Raw genomic sequence first — 20477 nt, 5'->3', positions numbered from 1 at the left:
TCTCTATACATAGTTTATAACATATAATTCTTTTTTGCAAATTCCAATTATGATCAATCCAATGTGCAGTTACAGTTAAATAATCATTTCCATTAACACTACGACCCATGTCCGAAGTAATAGACACTCTACTATCTAATATGCTAAATAGACAACGAAGAAATTGACAATGTTTACCTTGATATTCAAAAACATCAGTTTTGACAGTATTTCTTGAAAAACCTCTATAATCCGGATTATAAGTTTGTTGAATATATTCGACAAAACCGGGATTTGAAGGAAAACTATAAGGCAAACCACAAACAGAAACTATTTTAGCTAAATTTTTCTGATCTAATTCCTTATTATATTTACGTTGTGTTATTGAACCAGCGGGGTTAAAAGGATCTAATGTTCCTTGAACCATGTTAGAAGCCACTATTGATGCATTACCGGTAATATCTAATTCATTAATTTAAATTCCCTTTTTTCTATTGGCTAATGATTTATCTTCTTTATATTGAATCGGCACACAAGATAACAAATGTCTATTTAATCCCCCCGTTCCACCTTGACCCCCACCTTGTTTATGTTTAAAAGCTTGCTTACACTTATTACAAATAGCAACACTATTTTCTTTATCAAAAGTCATAAATTGCCACACAATAGAAGTTTTAGGTCGTTGATACTTCACCTTCTCCCTTGTGGGAGATATAAGGGGTGGATGTCCAAAATTTTGCTCCGGTAAATTGATAGTCTCATTTGGAACTTCTGTCACCGGACTAGTAGGTGTTTCATCTAACTCCTCTTCTCCCAAATCAGCTTCTACTTCTTCACCTGAATTTTCATCAACATTAGAATTAATATTACCATAACGTCGTTCTAAACTTTCGTGATCGAGTTGAACATTTGAATCAATATTATAAGGAGTATCATCAACATAAGTAGAATCATTTATGTTAAATCTAACTCTACTCGTTGATTTAGATGAAGTACCACCACTTTTACTACTCTTTTTTTCTTTACTATTTTTTTTACCAAAATTAAATAATTTAAAAAGTCTACTTTCTTCGTTATGTTGTGCTTTCTCTTTTCCTTTACCGCTATTTTTTTTGCTAGAACTCATACTTAATTTTATATATATATATATATATATATATAAAGTGTAATATAAAAATAATAATAACACAAAAGTAAAGACGAATAATAAAATATAAATATTATGAAACGAATGTACCAAACGTTTGCGTTAATAGCAAACGTTAAATCAATTGTTGAAGCTTGTGATTTGTTGTAACTTGTAATTTGTAACTCCAAGCCAATACTTGATAACAAATATGAGATAATATAATTATTTTTATTGATATAATATGAAAATTTTGAATTGAAAATTGAAAAAATGGATTCTAATAATATGAGAATTAAAATTGAATAGATATTAAGATTGACACTTGAGAGTTGAGAGTTGATAGAATATAGAAAATAGATGAGAGAGATGAGAATAGATGATTTTGTAAGAAATAGTAGAGGATAGGTGTATTTATAGTATTAAAAATGGGTTAAAATGTAATTATAATAACTTGAGGGTTTAAAATAATTTTTTAAAAGTAAGGGGGTGGTAGGGGGTGTTTGGGAAGTCAAAAAGAGGCATAAATCCGTTGGGGGGCGGGGGGGGGGGGGGGGGGGGGAGGGAGAGGGGGGGGGCACTAGCCGTTTCCCCAACAGATAGTAACGACTACATTTTTAAATTTAAAAAAAAAAATTGGGGGGGATCCCGCAAACCGGCCGGTTCAGCTGGGCCGGGTCGACCGGGACGCAGGGGTGAACCGGCCCCTGACCGGTCCCCTCATCCCCCATCCCGTAATCCCCTTAAACCCTGGGGGATGGGCCGGTTCCGGGGCGGGTCGAAACGGGATGCGGGCCGGGGCGGGATGACCCGGTCCCCCTGCCAGCCCTAGCACAAAGCAAGCTCCTCCCCGTCAACATGCCTACTTGGGCATAGGGGTAGTTTTGATATTTTATAATTATTTTGCTACTAACCTGTTGTACTTTGTTCTGCTGAAATTGTGCTTTTCCCAAATTAGACAAAACAGCCGACTACTATTTTGTTCCTCTATACACTTTATCTTGAGAGTATGGGGCCTACTTCACAGGTGTTTAATTTTAAAGAGGTTGCTGACATGCATCATTACATAGAAGATCTAAAGTAATTTATATTTATATTAGCATTAACTAATTATTATATGCAAAAATCTTAATTATAGGATAAAATTTATCCACGGTAATAAAATAAAATTTAAAAAGCCCCCAAAAGTGAGAAAAAAATCATTCTATCACGATAATTTCCACAATGTTATTGGAAATTTAATAAAGAAATATTCTTCAAAAGTATTTTCTATAAAAACAATAAATGAAATGTAAAACACTAGCATAATGAAATATTTTAAAGTGCAATCAATTTTAAATCATTCTGTTTTTTTTGGAATGAGTAGTATATGATATACTTAAATAATATTTAATTTAAAATAAAGAAAATATTTTTATACTGATAAATTATAAAGAATTAAATTTAAATGTATTTTTTTATTAATACCTCAAAATAACTAAGTTCATACTGAAAGGACTACTTGATTAAAAAAGAAACTATATATATAGAAATTTTAATTTAAAAATTAGTGTAGCAATGCAACAATACAAAATATTTCACATAACTGACATAATTTATGAGAAAAATAACCAAAATGTTATATGAATTAACAATGATATAATTTTTAATATTGTACTCAATTTTTTTAAAAAAAAGAGGATAGTGTCCACTCACATAAGATTTTAGAGAAAGAAGAGCGAGATGATTTACTACTATTACAAATATTTATAATTAATTTAAATTTTTTTAAAATATTTAATCAAAATTACTTTAGAATTATTAAAAATTAATAATATTTATTTTACAGCTAAAAAATTATATATAAATATATATTGGTGCACGGCTCTTCGTCACTAGTATATGTATTATTCGACACTTATTTAACAATATTGATAATAAAGTTATGGACTATATGATTAGATATACATGTGTAATATATTTGTTGAGAAATTAATAATTAAGTAAATACATGAAAAGGTCACTTGATTCAATATCTAAAATGTATATAATAATTTTAATATTATATTCTTTTTCTCTTATTTTAAATTTATATAAATAATATAAATTTTTTATAGAGAAAACACATAAAAATCCTTTTAAACTTGACAACACAATTTACTTTGTTATTTAAATTATACGGGCGTTTAAATACCCCCTCAACATTTTTTAAATGATTTAGACCCCTCCTAAGGAATGATGTGGCATAGAGAGTGAGTGTACTCTACTAAACGTGGGTGAAAAAAGAGAAACAAAAACTATTTTTTTTAAGTTGGTATTTTTATTGGTCGATATATTTTATATAGTTTTTCTTGATATATTAACTTTATAAAAGTATGTAAATTTTCTTATTTAGAGGTAAATAAAATTAGTGGGTCCTCTTTTTAATTTCTTTAATTTTTTTTCATTTTGTTGTCTTCCTCAATACATCTCTTTCTTCATTGAAACACCTCCTCCTCCAACTTCATCCCCACCTCTATTCACTATTTTCATTTCACTAATTTTTTAATACTCCCTCAAATTTAATACTAGTTTCATTTTATTACAGCAACTTCACTATATACTATTGATATCAATTTCGCAAATGTAAACTTTCTTGAATTTTGAGTGATCCATTTCAATTTTTAGATCCATTCAAACATTTCTCATAGAATTTATACTTTTTAAATTAACTTTCTTATGCAATCTTCATTTCTTATTTGAGTTGTCAAGAAAAAATTAGCTCTCAAAAAAATTCATTCTCCAAAAAAATAAATTCGCGAGGAGGGTTCGAAGAAGATAATGTGAATATTATAGTGAATTTTCTTCTTAAAAGATATTTGAAAAAAAAGAGTTGGATAGTGAAGAAGAAGAAGAAAAGAACGTAATAAAGGTTGAGATATGGTGAACAACAATGAAGAATAAAGGGGGGGGGGGGGAGGGGGGATATGTATTTATAAATTAATTAATTGATATAATTATTTTTAAAAAGTATTTAAGAAAAAATAGTGAATAAGTAAAAAAGATATAAAAATTAATGAAGTTGTGCCTACATGGTTATGATGTGGCGCTTATGTGGCTATGATTTGGTGGATGAGTGTGGTGTTATAGTCTCATGGTGGAAAAAAATCATTTCAAAGATGTTAATGAGATATTTAAACGCTCATATAGTTTAAGGTCTAAAGTAAGTTGTGTTTCCAAAGACTTAATGTATTTCTCTTTCTTTTTTTTTATAATGGAAAAAGGCCAAAATTACCCTCTAACTATTCGAAATAGCTCATACATACCCGTTAATTATGTTTGGGATCAAAACTACCCTTATCGTCTATGTTTTAGATCAGAAATACCCTTAAAACGTTATCTTTGCTAATAATGCTGACATGACAATCCACCTAGACAGTCTAACATGACAAAAATATTTTCATTTCAATAATGTTGTTCTTCCTTCTTTACCCCTATCACAAAAAGAAAATCAAATATAATTCTTTCATTGTTCTTGTTTGAGTTGTTGTTCGTATTTTGAAACTCCAATTTCAAAGTGCGCTGAAGTTTGTTTGCAGTTGTATTTGCGTGTTGAATGATCAAATTCATCGTTTGGAATTTAGGGTCATAGATTTAAAAATTTTATTTTTAGATTCAAGCTTTTAAGGACTCTTTCATATAGTTTTTTTGGATTTCAACTCAAATCTTCAACGTCAATCTTCAAACAAAAAAATAGTTGTTAAATGTCAATTTCTAGCCTCATTTGCAATATCCAAGCAATTTTTAGTAACGTTAAGTTAAGTCTCTTCAAATTTTGCACTTAAAAAATTTCAACAAAAGCTAGAAATTTTCCACCAACAAGCTTTAAAGTGAGTAGTCATTTTTTGAGCTTCAACACAAAATAATGGCGTCACATCTTTTAACCTTGAGAACTGAACTTTCAGCCTCGAATTTGATGATATTAAAATTCAAGCAATGAACTCGATCATTCAACACACAATTACTATCTCAAACGAACTTCAATGCACTTCAAAATTGAAATTTTCAAGTCTGAACGATAACTCAAACTAGAAAAATGAAAGAACTATTTTTTATTCTTTTTAAAAAGAAATTATAATAGAATTGAATTACGAAGAACAACATTATTGAGAATAAGGGATTTTGCCAGGGTGAATTGACGCTTTAAGAGTATTTGTGGTTATTAAGGATAGTTTTGCATAAAAGGTATAAATGAGTTATTTCAAACAATTCAAGGATAATTTTGATCTTTTTTTATTTTTATAAAGAGGTTTGAATTAAATGACTCTTTATACCCTGTAGTTCAATTCCATGCTTGTAAGCCCGATTATTTTTTACTTATACATACAATAAAACAGTTGAATATTTTTAAAGAAATTTGTCACGCAATATCTATAACAGTACTAGGGAGTAGTTGTCCGTGCAAGCACGGGCCCAAAATGGTGTAAGCTAATATTGTTTTATCTAATTTGATTTATTCTGATACAGAATTGCTGAAAACACTTGGATACATGTAAACATCAAATCAAATGATCATCACATGCTAACTGCAGAATACTGTTGACATGAAATTATAGAAACATGCTCACATAAATATTTTTACTTAAAACATAATATATTTTTTCACACCCAATCAACACAAGGATACATCAATTTGACGAGGAACAATTTACATCTTCCAAAAGAAGTCATTGCAAGAAAAAAATATTGTCACACCGATGAGCACTGTTCTGTTTAGAATGAAAAATGTACCCAACACTTTGTTGCCCTTCTTCATGCAATTTTGTCTTTTAACATTTTTAAAAAAAATCAGCAATAGCCATTCAAAAGTAAGAAAGTAGAATAATAGAAGCAAAGTAGAATAGACGAACAAAACAACAGATCTGTTTCGTCTAAATACTCATGAAATGAAAATATTAGTGTCAGGTGACAAATCATAATGACACTCTTTTCCAGCATAGTAAAGGGGGATAAAGTAGTTCAATGACATGTATCAGTTTTCATGAGCATTTCTAAGTTTTTTCTATGCTTCCACAGAATCAGATGACAGATCATTTCTCTAAGCACCAATCCCGCTTTACAATTTATTTGAGATTTCACTTATTCTATTATCTCTAAGTGCCAGTCATCTCTCACTATTTACATGAGATTTCACTTATTTATGTCATTTTAAGCTTTAAATAGTTAGTCTTCCTGCAACATTTTCTTGGTTTATAGTTTTGTTGACGCTTACTACTCGATTATGCTTCCTATTCTATTTTCTATATAATATATAAGATCTTTCTTGTCTTTTTTTTCCTCATCCAACGACGGATTAGCTTTGTCTTTCAGTAAGTCGTCTTCCTAAATAAGAGCAGTACTGTGCTTAAGGAGAAATTTCACTTATACCAATAAAATCAAATAAACATAGTATTTCAAAATGCATAAACAATGTTGAATCGTGCTAAAAAGTCTAAAATATAATCGAAGAGTCATATAGTCAAACTTTTCTGGTGCACTTTTCTAACTTAGTTCAGGCAAAAGTAAATACATAACGCACTACAGTTTGGTGCTATAGCAGTAACATTGAAGAAAGAAATCACGCCACGATAAATTTGAAATAGTAAATATTTTGCATTCAAGTACATCAACTTACATAGAAAAATATAAAAGAATGAAAACTTGAATGTTTGAAAGTGTGAGTTGCGAGTGTTATGTTAGGTAATCCAAAAAGACAATAATTTGTCACCTACTCTGAAATGGGGATCATGTACTACAACTCTTGAACCCAAGATCAAATTCAGCGATGAGACTTGGTCATCTTAAATATCGGACAATTTTTTTTTTGAGCTTTATATGTGTATCTTCTTGGCAATCAAAGTTTAAGAAAATTTACTTTAATATCAAGTAGTAGAACTCCAAGCAATAGCATTCGAAAGTTTGGAACTAAAGTAACTAAGATTATAAAGGCATGTTTAATGATGTGCATATCAAGGTGCTTGCATTAAAGTTTCAACATACAGAAGTTTAAAGCTTTACTAATATTTAAAAAGAAGAAGTTCAGGACTTTGAAGTAACAAGGTTACAGAAGCAGTAAAAAATGGCAAATAAAGCCAAAATAAACTATGATGTATTAAACAACTAATACCAACCACCAAGTTTTATTACATGAACTTTTTTCTTTTGGAATTGCTCCTAGGTTCCGTCAAATATTCTAATTAAAGAAGATAGGCAAATGAAATCATTTCATCCAAAGTTCAACTCACCTTTTGTGGTAGGGATTTTATGATTGCCATTGGAGATGTACCTACTTGTGCGATAAATTATCTCTTGTGAGGCTGGTTATGAATGTGCGCACACAAGTATAATACGTTATATTTCAATCAACTAAATCACAATATAAAAAAAGTTATATCTAATATATCTTCTAAATCTTTCTTCAGTGGAGCATTCTTGAACTCCCAAGGAGAAAACAACATAATTCTTATCATAGAGGATTCATCCACCAACATATTCAAAGAGTCTGGGCTGTATGATTAAAAACAAAAAGAGATCCTTTTCATCAAGGAAAAACTCATTTATTTAATAGTAAAAGATCCCCTGTTAGTTAGCTAGCCAAATCTCAGTTGTTCGTCGAGAAAATTGAAGAGTATGTACCTGCTCCTTTTTTATGATCCCACTTAAATACTTTTCCCGACTTCAAGTCGAGAGCAAAGTTCAAACTCTCGTGATATGCACATAAATCACTATAATTTTACTATTGATTCCCCAACCCGTAAATGAATATTACTTAAACATTAGCAATAATTTGAATTCTAAATCATAGTTTAGTAGTATTTATAAATCAAACTATTGTTTAGTGCCTATATGTAAGTTTCATTATCAAAGACACTTTTATTCTTTCATAGCAATACACCACCAAAAACTTCTGCACATTCACCCGAACACCAAAAAATAAAATGAAGGCATGAAAAAATTTACAAAAATTTAGAAAAAAACACACCTATCAATTCGCAAAAAAAATCGGATAATACAAGAACAACTAATATTTCTCTAAACGATGAGCCCTGTTCACACAACACAGATTTGGGAAATTATAAGTAAAAAAAATTATGAATGAGTAAAACTTAAAAATATGAAAAAGTAAAGAGTAGAATGATTTATTTGAGCAACTCGTAACCAGTCATTTCAGACATATAATAATTATAATTTGTGTAATTATCAAATCCACCTTCAAACCATAAAATCAACCATAAAGAAATGAACTTGAACAAAAAGATAATCAAATCTTCAATCTAAAATTGAAGAGAGGTTTTGAGTCCATACAATTCAAGAAATTGCGAAGCTCTCCAATCACTATACACTGAGATTACTGCACAAGTGAAATACACAAATAATATTTAGATTATGATTAATAAATAGCAAAACACAATCAACAACAACAACATAAACAGAGAAAGAGGTAAAGGTAACTTACAAACATTGTACATTTATAATACTATCCTAACAACCTAGATTAATCCATCAGATTAACAAAGAAGTATACTTGTGAGAGTCCAAAACAAAGTCGACAAATTGACAAGACGATAACACAACCAAAGAAGAGGTAAAGGTCTCTCATGGATATGCTTGTCTTTTCTTTTAGAAAGATTTCCACCGGAGAAAAAAAGGAGAGGAGATGCATATGAGTTATTCAAGCATTAGGGTCATGGAAGAGCACAAAGCTTTAGAGCTGCAAAAAAGTTGTGTGCTACGTGTCATTTGCTTGGGTGCAGTAATAAAAACCTAGTAGCTTAATACATATCAACTTGATTGATTTAAATAATTCAAATGCCTTATTTTTTAATTTATTGACACTAAACAGACATGTTGAAATAGAGCTCTATATTTCAATTTCAACATATGATATTATTGTGTAACCATGTGAATTTACGAAAGCTTAGACAAAAAGGCAATAGAAATATTTGGTTTTAACACTGAAATGGAAATATGAGTGTCAAACAACAAATAGTAACCACACTCGTTTCCTACATAACAATAAGGGAATAAAGCAGTCTAATAACATGTCATGGTTTCCATGGGCATTTCAAGTTTTTCCTGTGTTTCCACAAAATCATTGACAAATATTTTCACTAAGCAGTGGCCCTGTGTCAGTATTTATATGAGATATCATTTATTCGATGATCTCTAAGCGCTAGCCCTCCCATGCTATTTACAGGAAATTTCACTTATGAATTTCAAAAGCTTTGGAAGTAATCACCCCTCTCCCCAAATCACACGGAGATAGAGAGAACAGAACTCCAGAGTGGAATCAAATCAATCAATAGCCAAATTTAACTAAAAAGAGACCTTACATTCAACTTTCTCTAAATTCCACAAAGCAAATTAACAACATTCAACCCAAACTGTGACTTACACTATAACAAAAATTATGCCTATAAAACAAAGAAGAATAAATCGTAGATTTTGAAGGATAACAAGTCCTCCACGTCAAAACTCACAAGTAACAATATTCCAACTAACACAATCAAATATAGCGAGAGAAAAGATTTAACCGAAAAGAGCAAAACCCTACTACTTTACCTGCCTTAAATTTGAGAGAGACTACTGTAAATTAAAAAACTTGACTTTTCAAGGGAGGTGCTAACTACTACTCAAATCGCTTTATCAGATGTGAGAGAGCACAGTGTGTTCAATTGCATCCTCGAAATCAACTACGAAAACGTCAATGCAATAAGGGGAAGAAACTCCAAGCCAAACCCACAAGAACCCAGAAAATTGATTCCGATGAAAACCCCATACATGAACGGAGGAAGTTCAAAAGAATTCTGATAAAGAATATAAATCAAACTATTGTTTAGTGCCTATGTGTAAGTTCCATTATCAAAGACACTTTGATTCTTTCATAGCAATACACCACCAAAAACTTCTGCACATTCACCTGACACCAAAAAATAAAATGAGCCTTGTTCACACAACACAGATTTGGAAAATTATAAGTAAAAAAAAATTATGAATGAGTGAAGCTTAAAAATATGAAAAAGTAAAGAGTAGCGTGATTTTTTTGAGCAATTCATTACCAGTCATTTGAGACATATAATAATGATAATTTGTGTAATTATCAGATCCACCTTCAGATCGTAAAATCAACCATAAAAAATGAACTTGAACAAAAAGATAATCAAATCTTCAATCTAAAATTGAAAAGAGGTTTTGTGTCCATACAATTCAAGAAATTGCAAAGCTCTCCAATCACTATACACTGAGATTACTGCACAAGTGAAATACACAAATAATATTTAGATTCTGATTAATAAATAGCAAAACATAATCGACAACAACAACATAAACAAAGAAAGAGGTAAAGGTCACTTACAAACATTGTACATTTATAATACTATCTTAACAACCTAGATTATTCCATTAGATTAACAAACAAGTATATTTGCGAGAGTGCAAAACAAAGCCGACAAATTGACAAGACGATAACACAACCAAAGAAGAGGTAAAGGTCTCTCATGGATATGTTTGTCTTTTCTTTTAGAAAGCTTTCCACCGGAGAAAAAAAGGGAAGGAGATGCATATGAGTTATTCAAGCATTAGGGTCATGGAAGAGCAGAAAGCTTTAGAGCTGCAAAAAAGTTGTGTGCTACGTGTCATATGCTGGGGTGCAATAATAGTCACCTAGTAGCTTAATACATATCAATTTCATTGATTTAAATGACTCAAATGCCCTTATTTTAATTTATTGACACTAAATAGACGTGTTGAAATAGAGCTTTTCTACTATAGTAGAATTAGAGTTTGACAATTGTATAAAGTTTGGGTTATTTAAATTGTCAATTCTATGAGATGCTGGGAATTCCTTGTACCACATAGTATGTAGATTTTGAAGAAGAGTATAAATAAGACAAAGGAGTTTTCATAATTTCATTTTTTTATCATATATAATCGCTAACAAGAATTTGGTTCTTTTTACGTACTTGATATCAATAAATCAGCGAATGTAGAAATTCATTTCGGCAAATTGAACCTTCTCGAACTGTTTCTTTTTAAGAACCAAAAAGATTTGTGCCAAAATAACAGATGCCAAGAAGAACAAAAATCCTTGGACACGTAATGGATCTTGAAGTACTATTTCTGCATCTGCCTGAACCAAATCCACCAAGAGTGGTTGAACATCTATGGTAATTAATGGTACTTATCAAATATTATTATTTGAACGACAATAATAAAAAGGACAAAAAAGTATAATAAGTATGGAGAAATTTAAGAAAAGAAAGGATTGGAAAAGAAGGTGGAGATAGCAAGTAGGAAGTGAAAGAGGGGGAAGTGGAACAAGTGTCAAAGAGAGTTGGAGTTGGGGAGACAGCTCTCTCCCTCTTCTTTCTTTGGAAACTGATGGAATCAATCAGAAAACAAGCTACAAAGCTCAGAGAACAAGTAGCCAAACAACAACAGGTAACCTTTCTCTCTCTAATGAACCCTAATTATATTCTTAATTTTTCTGCAAATAATAATAATAATAATCATAATAATAATAAATATTGCATTTGGAGTAGAGTCTTCCAGATTTTGTGTAGTTTATACATGATTTTAAGAGAAATCAGTTTGATGAATTTGTGGGTCAGAGGGAGGAGTATGTTCTTCAAGCTGCTCTTGTGACTAGTTAGTTTTGGCTGAATAATGTACCGCAAAAACCCTTGCTTTATACTTTTAATAATAGGTGAAAGAATGACACGCTTTCTCTATTTAGTAGTAGTAATTTAACTTTAAAATGTTAATGAAATGATATCTAGCATTTGAAATCACAAGTTTCAACCATCTTTCTGTCAAACTAATTCATATAAATTAGGACGGAGTATGGTTTTTGCTGTTTCTGGAGACTCAATATATTGAATCAAAAGATTTTAGACTATGTGTCTTTGTTTGGTTCTTTGCTAGGCTGTCTTCAAACAATTCTCTAGTGGACTAGGTGGACCAGATAATAGTGTTACTGATGAAGTAGAGTTGCAGCAGCATCAAAAACTTGAGAAGCTGTACATTTCTACTCGTGCCGGCAAGGTTTGACTACACTCCCCAGCCCATTTTACAATCTCTCTCTCTTTTTTTTTTTTTTTTTTTTTATGTCACCTCTTTATCCTGTTTTATCACTAGCATTTCCAAAGAGATATCATCCGAGGTGTTGAAGGCTACATCATCACTGCCTCAAAGCAAATTGAAATTGGTCAGTCCCTCTAGTTACTTCTTGCGTATATATCTGTAATTTCTAAGGCTTATTATGTTTCACTGATGTCATAAATTCGTTAAAGGTACTAGGTTGTCAGAGGATAGCCGAAAATATGGGGCTGAAAACAAATGTACAAGTGGTAGTACGTTATCTAAAGCAGCATTAAGTTACAGTAGGGCTCAAGGTGAAATTGAGAAGGAACGTGAGGATCTACTAAAGGCCCTCGGGACGCAGGTTTGGGATAAAATTTCTCACCCTAAACTTAGTTGATCCTTCTTCATTATCATCAAATTTTGTTTTCTGTGCAAAGGAATAGGAGGTGTTAGTTGAGGCTAAACTGGGGGAAAAATAAGAAAAACAAAGTGAGGTTATATGGTAGTGGACTGTGATTTGAAGGTTACTTTATTAAATTGTGGAGTCAAAGGTATTTTGAGTTGTTGATATCGATGTTGCTTAGACTCTTCAAAAATGTCACTGGGTGCGTGTTAGACTCTGCAAAAGTAGTGCATTTTTGGAGAATCCACATGGGTGCAATTGCAATTTTGGAGAGTCCGAGCAACATAGGTTGATATTATGCGTTAAATTTATTCAGTTCATATCTTCTATTTTCCTTCCTTTGTATTAGAAGTAATGTAAGATAGTTAAGAATAGACTCTGTCATAGCATTCAGTTAATCTGCTATCATTGCTTCCTGATCTCCAATTTCCTTTCTGATGCAACACATGTCAATGTCAATCTTTACTGTTACTTGTAAACCTACACTGTATTTTTTTACTATGAAAATATCATCCAGATGTCATAAGTAAGCGCAATATTGAAGACATTTTCAGCAGTTATATTCAGCCACCCGTGCCTGAAAAACTGCAGTACATATGTCTGACGATCACCAACTGAACTTGCTCAATTTGCTTGGGATATCTTAAACTCAAATATAAAGGTCAAAACATTATCCCGATAAATTTAATCGAGTAGGTCTAGTTTATGGTTGCTGAGATCTATGTTAACTTTTATAGACAGTCTTTTATTTTTTTCATCCTTTTCTGTTTTCTTGATATAACAATGGCCCAATTGTTGTTATAATTAACTTTTAGTTGTCATAATAACGACATAGCTGTTTCATTGTAACCCACATTTTATTTTCTAGACTTCCTTGACTTGATATCTGAATGAGATGTGTTAATATCATAAGCTAGAAATTAGAATTCACTTGTTACCAAGCGAGCAGTGGCACAAAGAACTTTTAAATAAGTTGACTTAGATCTCTCTATATAATTCAATTCATTCATGAAATGGTAAGCGAAGTATGGACATTATCTTGAATTCTTGATTAAAAGTTTCAAACTTCAGGTTGCTGAGCCTTTAAGAGCAATGGTTGTGGGAGCTCCACTGGAAGATGCTCGACATCTCGCTCAACGTTATGATAGAGTGAGACAGGAAGCTGAAGCTCAGGTAACATTGAAGAAGGGAAATGTGTTCATTTGAAGTCCTTTCTCTGTTATCACCGATTTTTCTCTTCCTTGCTAATCATTCCTGTCAGTATACTGTTTTTTGTTTTTAAAATATAACTGATATTTGGGACTGAGGTGTGGTGCACTGTTTGATTGATTGACTAAACTACTGCTGATAGTCATTTATTCTTTGTATATATCCCAAACTTCTTCGGGACAAGTCAGGCTATAGAAGTTTCCAGACGCCAGGCTAAAGTGAGGGAATCCAATGGTAATCCGGAAAGTGTATCGAAGATGGAAGCTGCTGAAGCAAAACTTAAGGACCTAAAGTCAAACGTGGCTACCTTGGGCAAAGAAGCTTCTACTTCTATGGCTGCTGTTGAAGCTCAACAACAGAGGTTAACACTCCAACGACTCATAGCCATGGTAGTAGTCTGTTTCTCCTTTCTACTGTAGTTCAAAGTTTTTAATGTTTTTTTCATCTTTATCACTAAGAAATCTCCATGTGAACCCCTTCATTTATTTCTTATTCAAGGTTGAGGCACAGCGCCATTATCATGAGCGAGTTTTGCAGATACTTGATCAGCTTGAGGCAGAGGTACTCTCTTCCTCTTATCAATTTTTTTGTTGCTTGATGTGAAGCATAGGTATCTTACTAGTCTTCGAGTGCATAGATGATGTCGGAGCGTCAAAGAATTGAAGCATCTCCTAGTTCAGCCACAGATAATACGATGCCTCCTCCCCCATCTTATACTGATGTTAATGGTGGCCTTCATTTTAAGTCATATGATGGATCCATAGATGGGACAACGTATTACTTGGCAGAGGTAATGATTATATTGCCTCTCGCTTTTCTTAAGATGAATCATGATGGATTAGTCTCTTTGAGCTTTTATGTTATAGCTTTTTATTTTGTTCGTGCATCTCTTCCTGCAGGTCGTACACCCATATGAAGCTGAGTCAGATGTAGAGCTCACATTATTGATTGGTGACTATGTAGTTGTTAGAAAAGTAAGGTTTATCTCTTCGTCTGTAGTTATATATTATTTTTCTTCCTGATGCCTTCTTGTCACAGTAGTACACTGAGAATGCCGTACCCCGCAAACATTCCAATCCCTCCCCATGAGTATCTGGTTGACAATACATCATTAGATACTACATTCTGAGAAGATGATCACCTTTTGAGACCATGATGCATGTTATTATCTAGTGATGTACTGTCAACTAGATAGAATCGGACGCAAGAGTCCGCACAACTTAGGCAGCATGCTTTCTTTCAACTGGTAATAATAGTAATCATGGTAGTCTAGCGCTAGCATATAGCTTCGAGTACCCATTTCATTCTTGGAGGATTCATTTATAATGTATTTTAGAGGTTTGGTATTTTTATGCAATGATAATTTTGTAACTCTCTTCATTATGTCGTAGCGAGTGTATTCTGAAGGGATGCACATTGATCAGAGATTTGCCTTTTTCTAAATTCTGTTCCTTGTCCATATATTTAGTTGACATTGGTTCATATGTTTGTCCAAAGGTGTCAAACAATGGTTGGGCTGAAGGTGAGTGCAAGGGAAAAGGAGGTTGGTTCCCATTTGGATATGTAGAAAGACGAGAACGCATTCTTGCAACCAAGGTAGCTGAAGTTTTCTAGACATTGCCATGTATGTTGACCGCAAATTCGGCATTATGACTGTAGTTCCATGCATAGTTTTGTGCATCTGACTGTTATGGTATAATCAGACTCTTGCTGTAAAGGATGATTATTTTGGCTTTCTTGTCTTCTTTCAATTTGACCGTGCAGAATGGGGATCACAATTTTTTTGTTTTGATAATCTTAGGGAGACGTGAAGATATCACTAATTATATTGTCTTTGTTATGAATTGAATGTTGGTCCCCCATGGTATTCTTTTCCAAATCATTGAACACTAGGTCGTGCTCTTGGTTGTAGATGATAAATTCTCTGGCAAGCATGAAAGCCTTTTTATATTTCAAACAGAATTGTCAAAACTAGTTTGAACCTTAAAATATGTAATGAAAGCTTTAAAGATATCATGAAAATGTTTGAGGAAAGATCCATAACTTTATTTATCTATACAAGTGGATGATGAACCACCATGAAAAAATTCACAAGGCTTTATAGGATTTTGGAAATTAAAACCACCAACAAGGTGTTGGGAAAGCGCGGACAAGCACATTAGTATATATGATAAAAGTAATGGAAATAAAATGGGAAAATAATGACACCAAGAATTTTACGTGGAAACCCTTCTAAATAAAGAAAAAATCACGGGCCAAGAGGAGCAACTGATATTACTACAGTAAGAAATTTTACACTGTGTAGTCACGAATACAATATTCAAAGTGACTGCTGCACACTCGTAAGGAACAACACTCTTTTGGTTTCCACCTTACTAAAATATCGCTCACACTATTTTTCTTCATAGACTATTTTCTTGTATAGTCTATGGAATAACTCACTTTGCTCTCAAAATGATTTTTCTCTCTAACTTGGTGTGTTCTACAAATGAGCAAGAATGCTATATTTATAGAAAGATAATACCATGCCTATGTCACTAATGACATATGTAAATATAGCTAAGTCAAAAATGGTTGCAAATCTTACCAATTTGCCAACCACCAAATCTTTTATTTTCAACTCCAATTACTATTTCTTTTTAACAATTGCTTGTAGCAATTGAATAACTAAAGTTGACAAAAAATGGGATGAATTCAACAAATCTCCCCCTCCAGTTGCATTTACTGGAAGAAAGTATCTTCATCTTTTTTTAGAGAGAGCTCATACCCGCAAGTTCTTTGCATACTCGAACTTGTCTTTAGGTATCGTCTTGATCAACATATTTGCAGAATTTTTACTTGTGTGAATTTTTTTGACGTGAAATGATTCACTCTCCACTTCTTCACGAATCTAATGATATCTGACGTCAATCTGTTTTGTTCTTGCATGGTACATGAAGCTCTTACTCAAGTCTATTGCACTCTGGCTATCACAATAGACAATATACTCCATCTGATTCAAATCAAGCTCTTGAAGAAATCGCTTTAGTCATATTATCTCCTTGCCGGCTTCAGTAACCGCAATATACTCAACTTCAGTTCTAGATAGTGCAACACACTTCTGCAACTTCGACTGCCATGATATAACTCCCCCTGAAAAAGTAAACAAATATCCAGTGGTTGATTTACTGTTATCAAGGTCACCTGCCATATCAGAATCTGTATAGCCTTTCAAGATTGGATTTGATGCTCCAAAACACAAGCATTCATCTAAGCTTCCTCTAAGATACCTATCCACTTCACAGCTTCCCAATGCTCTTTTTCCGGATTGTAAAGAAATCTGCTGACAACGCCAACTGCATGAGCAATATCAGGTCTAGTGCACACCATTGCATACATTAGACTTCCGACGACGGAGGAATATGGAACTTTGGCCATGTTCTCTTTTTTCTCCCTATCTATATGACACATCTTCTTGCTCAACTTCATATGACCAGCAAGAAGTGTACATACTGGCTTAACATTCTTCATATTGAAGTGCTCCAGTACACGTTAAATGTACTTCTTCTGGGACAAATATATTTTCCTTCATCTCTGAGACGAGTAATTTTCATGTCCAAAATTTGCTTGGCATGACCCAAGTCTTTCATAGAAAAAGACTTAAATATTTTTTTTTCAGCTCGTCAATCTTGAAAGTATTCTTGGCCACAATCAACATATCATCCACATACAACAAGAGGATGATAAAATCATTGTTAGAAAATTTTTGTACAAATGCAAAATGATTTGAAAAAGTCTTCTTATAGCCTTGCTCCCCCATAATAGATTCAAATTTCTTATACCACTATCTAGGAGCTTGCTTTAGGCCATAAAGTCTCTTTTTGAGTTTGCACATAAAATTTTCTTTACCTTCTACTTTGAAGCCCTCAGGCTGTTCCATATAAATCTCTTTATCTAGGTCACCGTGAAGGAAAGTCGTCTTCACATTTATCTGATCAATCTCTAAATTAAGACTAGCAGCCAAACCAAAAACTGTGCGGATCGAGGACATTTTCACAACATGAGAAAATATTTCGTTAAAGTCAACACCGTTTCTTTGACCAATTCCTTAACAACCAATATAGCTTTGTACCTGGCTTTAAGTTGTGTTCTTCAACTTTAACTTTGGACAACCACTTGTTCTTCAAAGCTCTCATGACTTTAGGCAATTTTATCAACTCATAAATGTGGTTCTCATGTAGGGACTTCATCTCATCTTGCATGACTTCAATCCATTGATCCTTGTGCTCATCTTCCATGGCCTCCTCATAACATTCACGTTCTCCCCCGTCAGTGAGTAACTCATATTCATTGGGTGAATAACGGGAGGAAGGAAATCACTGTCTTGTGGACCTCCGAAGCTGAATATTTGATTTGTCCACAACTTCATGAGCAACAGGATCATCAATAACAATATCATTGTTATTATTAACATCAACATGTTGACTCGATACATGATTCTGGGCATCACCATGATTATGAAGCCCAACAACATCATGCACGTGTGAGTAACGTTATCATGATGAACTATACCATCAAAATTTGAAGATTCTATCTTCTCCGCTTTGTCAATATCTTCAATTGTTTGATTTCTCCATGAAAATGATATCACAGCTTCTCACAAGTTTCTTTTCAATTGGATTATATATCCTGTAATCAAATTCATCAAGGCCATATCCAATGAAGATTCACTACCTTGTCTTGGCATCTAACTTTGACCTCTCATCTTTTGGCACATGTACAAAATATTTGCAACCAAATACTCTCAAATAGTCATAGGAAACATCCTTTCCATACCAAACACTATTTGATACATCACTTTGCAAAGCAACAACAGGAGATAGATTAATAACATATGCAGCGGTCAATAAAGCCCCACTCCAAAATGAGTTTGGCAACTTTGCTTCAGAAAGCAAACATCTAACTCTTTCCATCAAGATCTTGTTCATCCTCTCAGCCAAACCATTATGCTGAGGAGTCTTAGGAGGAGTCTTCTGGTGTCTAATACCTTGATTCTTGCAATATTCGTCAAATGGTCTACAATATTCACAACCATTATCAGTATACATTTCACTTTCTTTCCAATTTCTCTTTCAACTGAAGCCTGAAATTGCTTAAAGACACCTAACACTTGGTTTTTAGTCTTCAAGACATAGACCCAAAGTTTTCTCGAGCAATCATCAATGAAAGTGACAAAGTAGAGTGCACCACCCAAAGTCATTGTCTTCATTGGACCACATAAATCAGAGTGTACCAACTCAAGCAACTCTGTCTTCTCGAAGGAGGGTAGGACTTAAAGGAAACTCTATTTTGTTTACCAGCCAAGTAGTGCTCACACTTTTCTAATTTAGGACTTTTGAAATTTGACAAAAACTTCTTCTTGGCTAGAACATTAAGTCCTTTCTCGCTGATGTGGCTAAGTCTCTTGTGCCATAACGTTGAAAAGCTGTCACTCTCAACCGCATTCACCATATCAACACAAGCAGAGGCCGTAGTCCTGTATAGACCACAATGTTTGTTACCACGAGCCACAACCAAGGAACCCTTAATGAGCTTTCATTTTTCATCACCGTTGATACTAACATATCCTTCATCATCTAAAACACCAAAGAAATCAGGTGCAAACAAACATCAAGAACATGTTTCACATTGTTCAAAACTAGTTGAGGCCCAACACTAGTTTTCAAATAGATTGTACCGGTACCAACACCCTAGAAATAGTCTCATTACCCATACTCAAAGTTCCAAAATCACTAGGAGTATAGGAAGAGAAAAAAATCCTTCCTTGATGTCACGTGAGATGCGGCACCAGTGTCCACAACCCAGCTTGACTCATCACAAGCAATATTTATCATATCCGCATTTATCATATCCACATCAACGAAAGTAACAAGATCTTCGGTGGTAACGGTGGCTAGGCAATTTTCATTGCCATCTTTTTTGGTTTCCTTTTTGTTTTTGTTTTCCCTCTTCAACTTCCTAGAGAACTTCTTTGTGTGCCCTTTCATGCCACAATGATAGCACTTAATATCCTTAAGTCTGCCTCTGGATTTGCTCCTATTTTGTTCTCTATACTGAAAACCACGAGTTTTGTTTCTCCCTCTGGGGCCAGTTATCAGGACATCCAACGAAGAAGAACCTTGAGTTATTCTTCTCATCTCTTCGTTCAAGACACTACTCTTGGCGGAATCCATAGAGATCACACCATCTGAAGTAGAATTTGATAATGAAGTTCTAAATGTTTCCCAAGAGTCTAGTAGGGAACCAAGTAGAAGCAAACCTTGAATTTCTTCATCAAATTTGATTCCCATAGCAGATAATTGGTTCATGATCCCCTGAAAATTGTTCAGATGGTTTGTCATCGGAGAACCATCATGATACTTTAAACTTAACATCTGCTTTATCAAGAACATTTTGTTGTTTCCAGTCTTCTGAGCATACAAACTTTCAAGATGCTCCCAAAAGGTTCGAGCATGTGTCTCCCAAAAGATTCCACGCTTCATCTGTTTTATTATCTGGCTTTACAGTGGTAAATACTGGTTTGTAAAAATTCTAAACATAAAGCAAATCTTCCATTTTCCCCTTCCAAATGGCATAATTAACACCATTTAAAATAACCATCCTACTTGTGTTGGCTTCCATGTTTTTCCCCAAAAAATATTG

At 33.2% G+C, this 20477-nt stretch overlaps 1 protein-coding gene and 1 long non-coding RNA gene across 2 annotated transcripts; one reads left to right on the top strand and one right to left on the bottom strand.

Moving 5' to 3' along the window:
* Positions 1–7286: 7286 nt before the first annotated feature.
* On the bottom strand, positions 7287–10814 carry LOC138337195 (uncharacterized). Its single transcript, XR_011210676.1, has 3 exons — positions 10458–10814; positions 10307–10352; positions 7287–10022 (listed from the first exon to the last, which is right to left on the bottom strand). It is a non-coding gene; the product is annotated as an uncharacterized lncRNA (long non-coding RNA).
* A 144-nt stretch (positions 10815–10958) lies between these two features.
* LOC101264340 (SH3 domain-containing protein 2) lies at positions 10959–15645 on the top strand. The gene is made up of 10 exons (XM_004243096.5): positions 10959–11542; positions 12026–12145; positions 12239–12308; positions 12394–12545; positions 13659–13760; positions 13985–14185; positions 14295–14357; positions 14434–14586; positions 14696–14770; positions 15294–15645. Exons 1-10 carry the CDS (start codon positions 11483–11485, stop codon positions 15408–15410), a joined length of 1113 nt encoding a protein of 370 aa, XP_004243144.1. The 5' UTR covers positions 10959–11482; the 3' UTR covers positions 15411–15645.
* Positions 15646–20477: the final 4832 nt, after the last annotated feature.

Source organism: Solanum lycopersicum, chromosome 7 (genome assembly GCF_036512215.1).
Source record: "Solanum lycopersicum chromosome 7, SLM_r2.1".
NCBI lineage: Eukaryota > Viridiplantae > Streptophyta > Magnoliopsida > Solanales > Solanaceae > Solanum > Solanum lycopersicum.
This window is presented reverse-complemented; position numbering and strand designations above follow the sequence as displayed.

Bases quoted from the DNA above. Each gene is read 5' to 3' on its own strand.
- LOC101264340 (XM_004243096.5), top strand. From the start codon at position 11,483: ATGGAATCAATCAGAAAACAAGCTACAAAGCTCAGAGAACAAGTAGCC. The intron at 14,587-14,695 runs GTAATGATTATA...CTCTTCCTGCAG, and splicing joins CAACGTATTACTTGGCAGAG to GTCGTACACCCATATGAAGC. The intron at 14,771-15,293 runs GTAAGGTTTATC...GTTTGTCCAAAG, and splicing joins ACTATGTAGTTGTTAGAAAA to GTGTCAAACAATGGTTGGGC.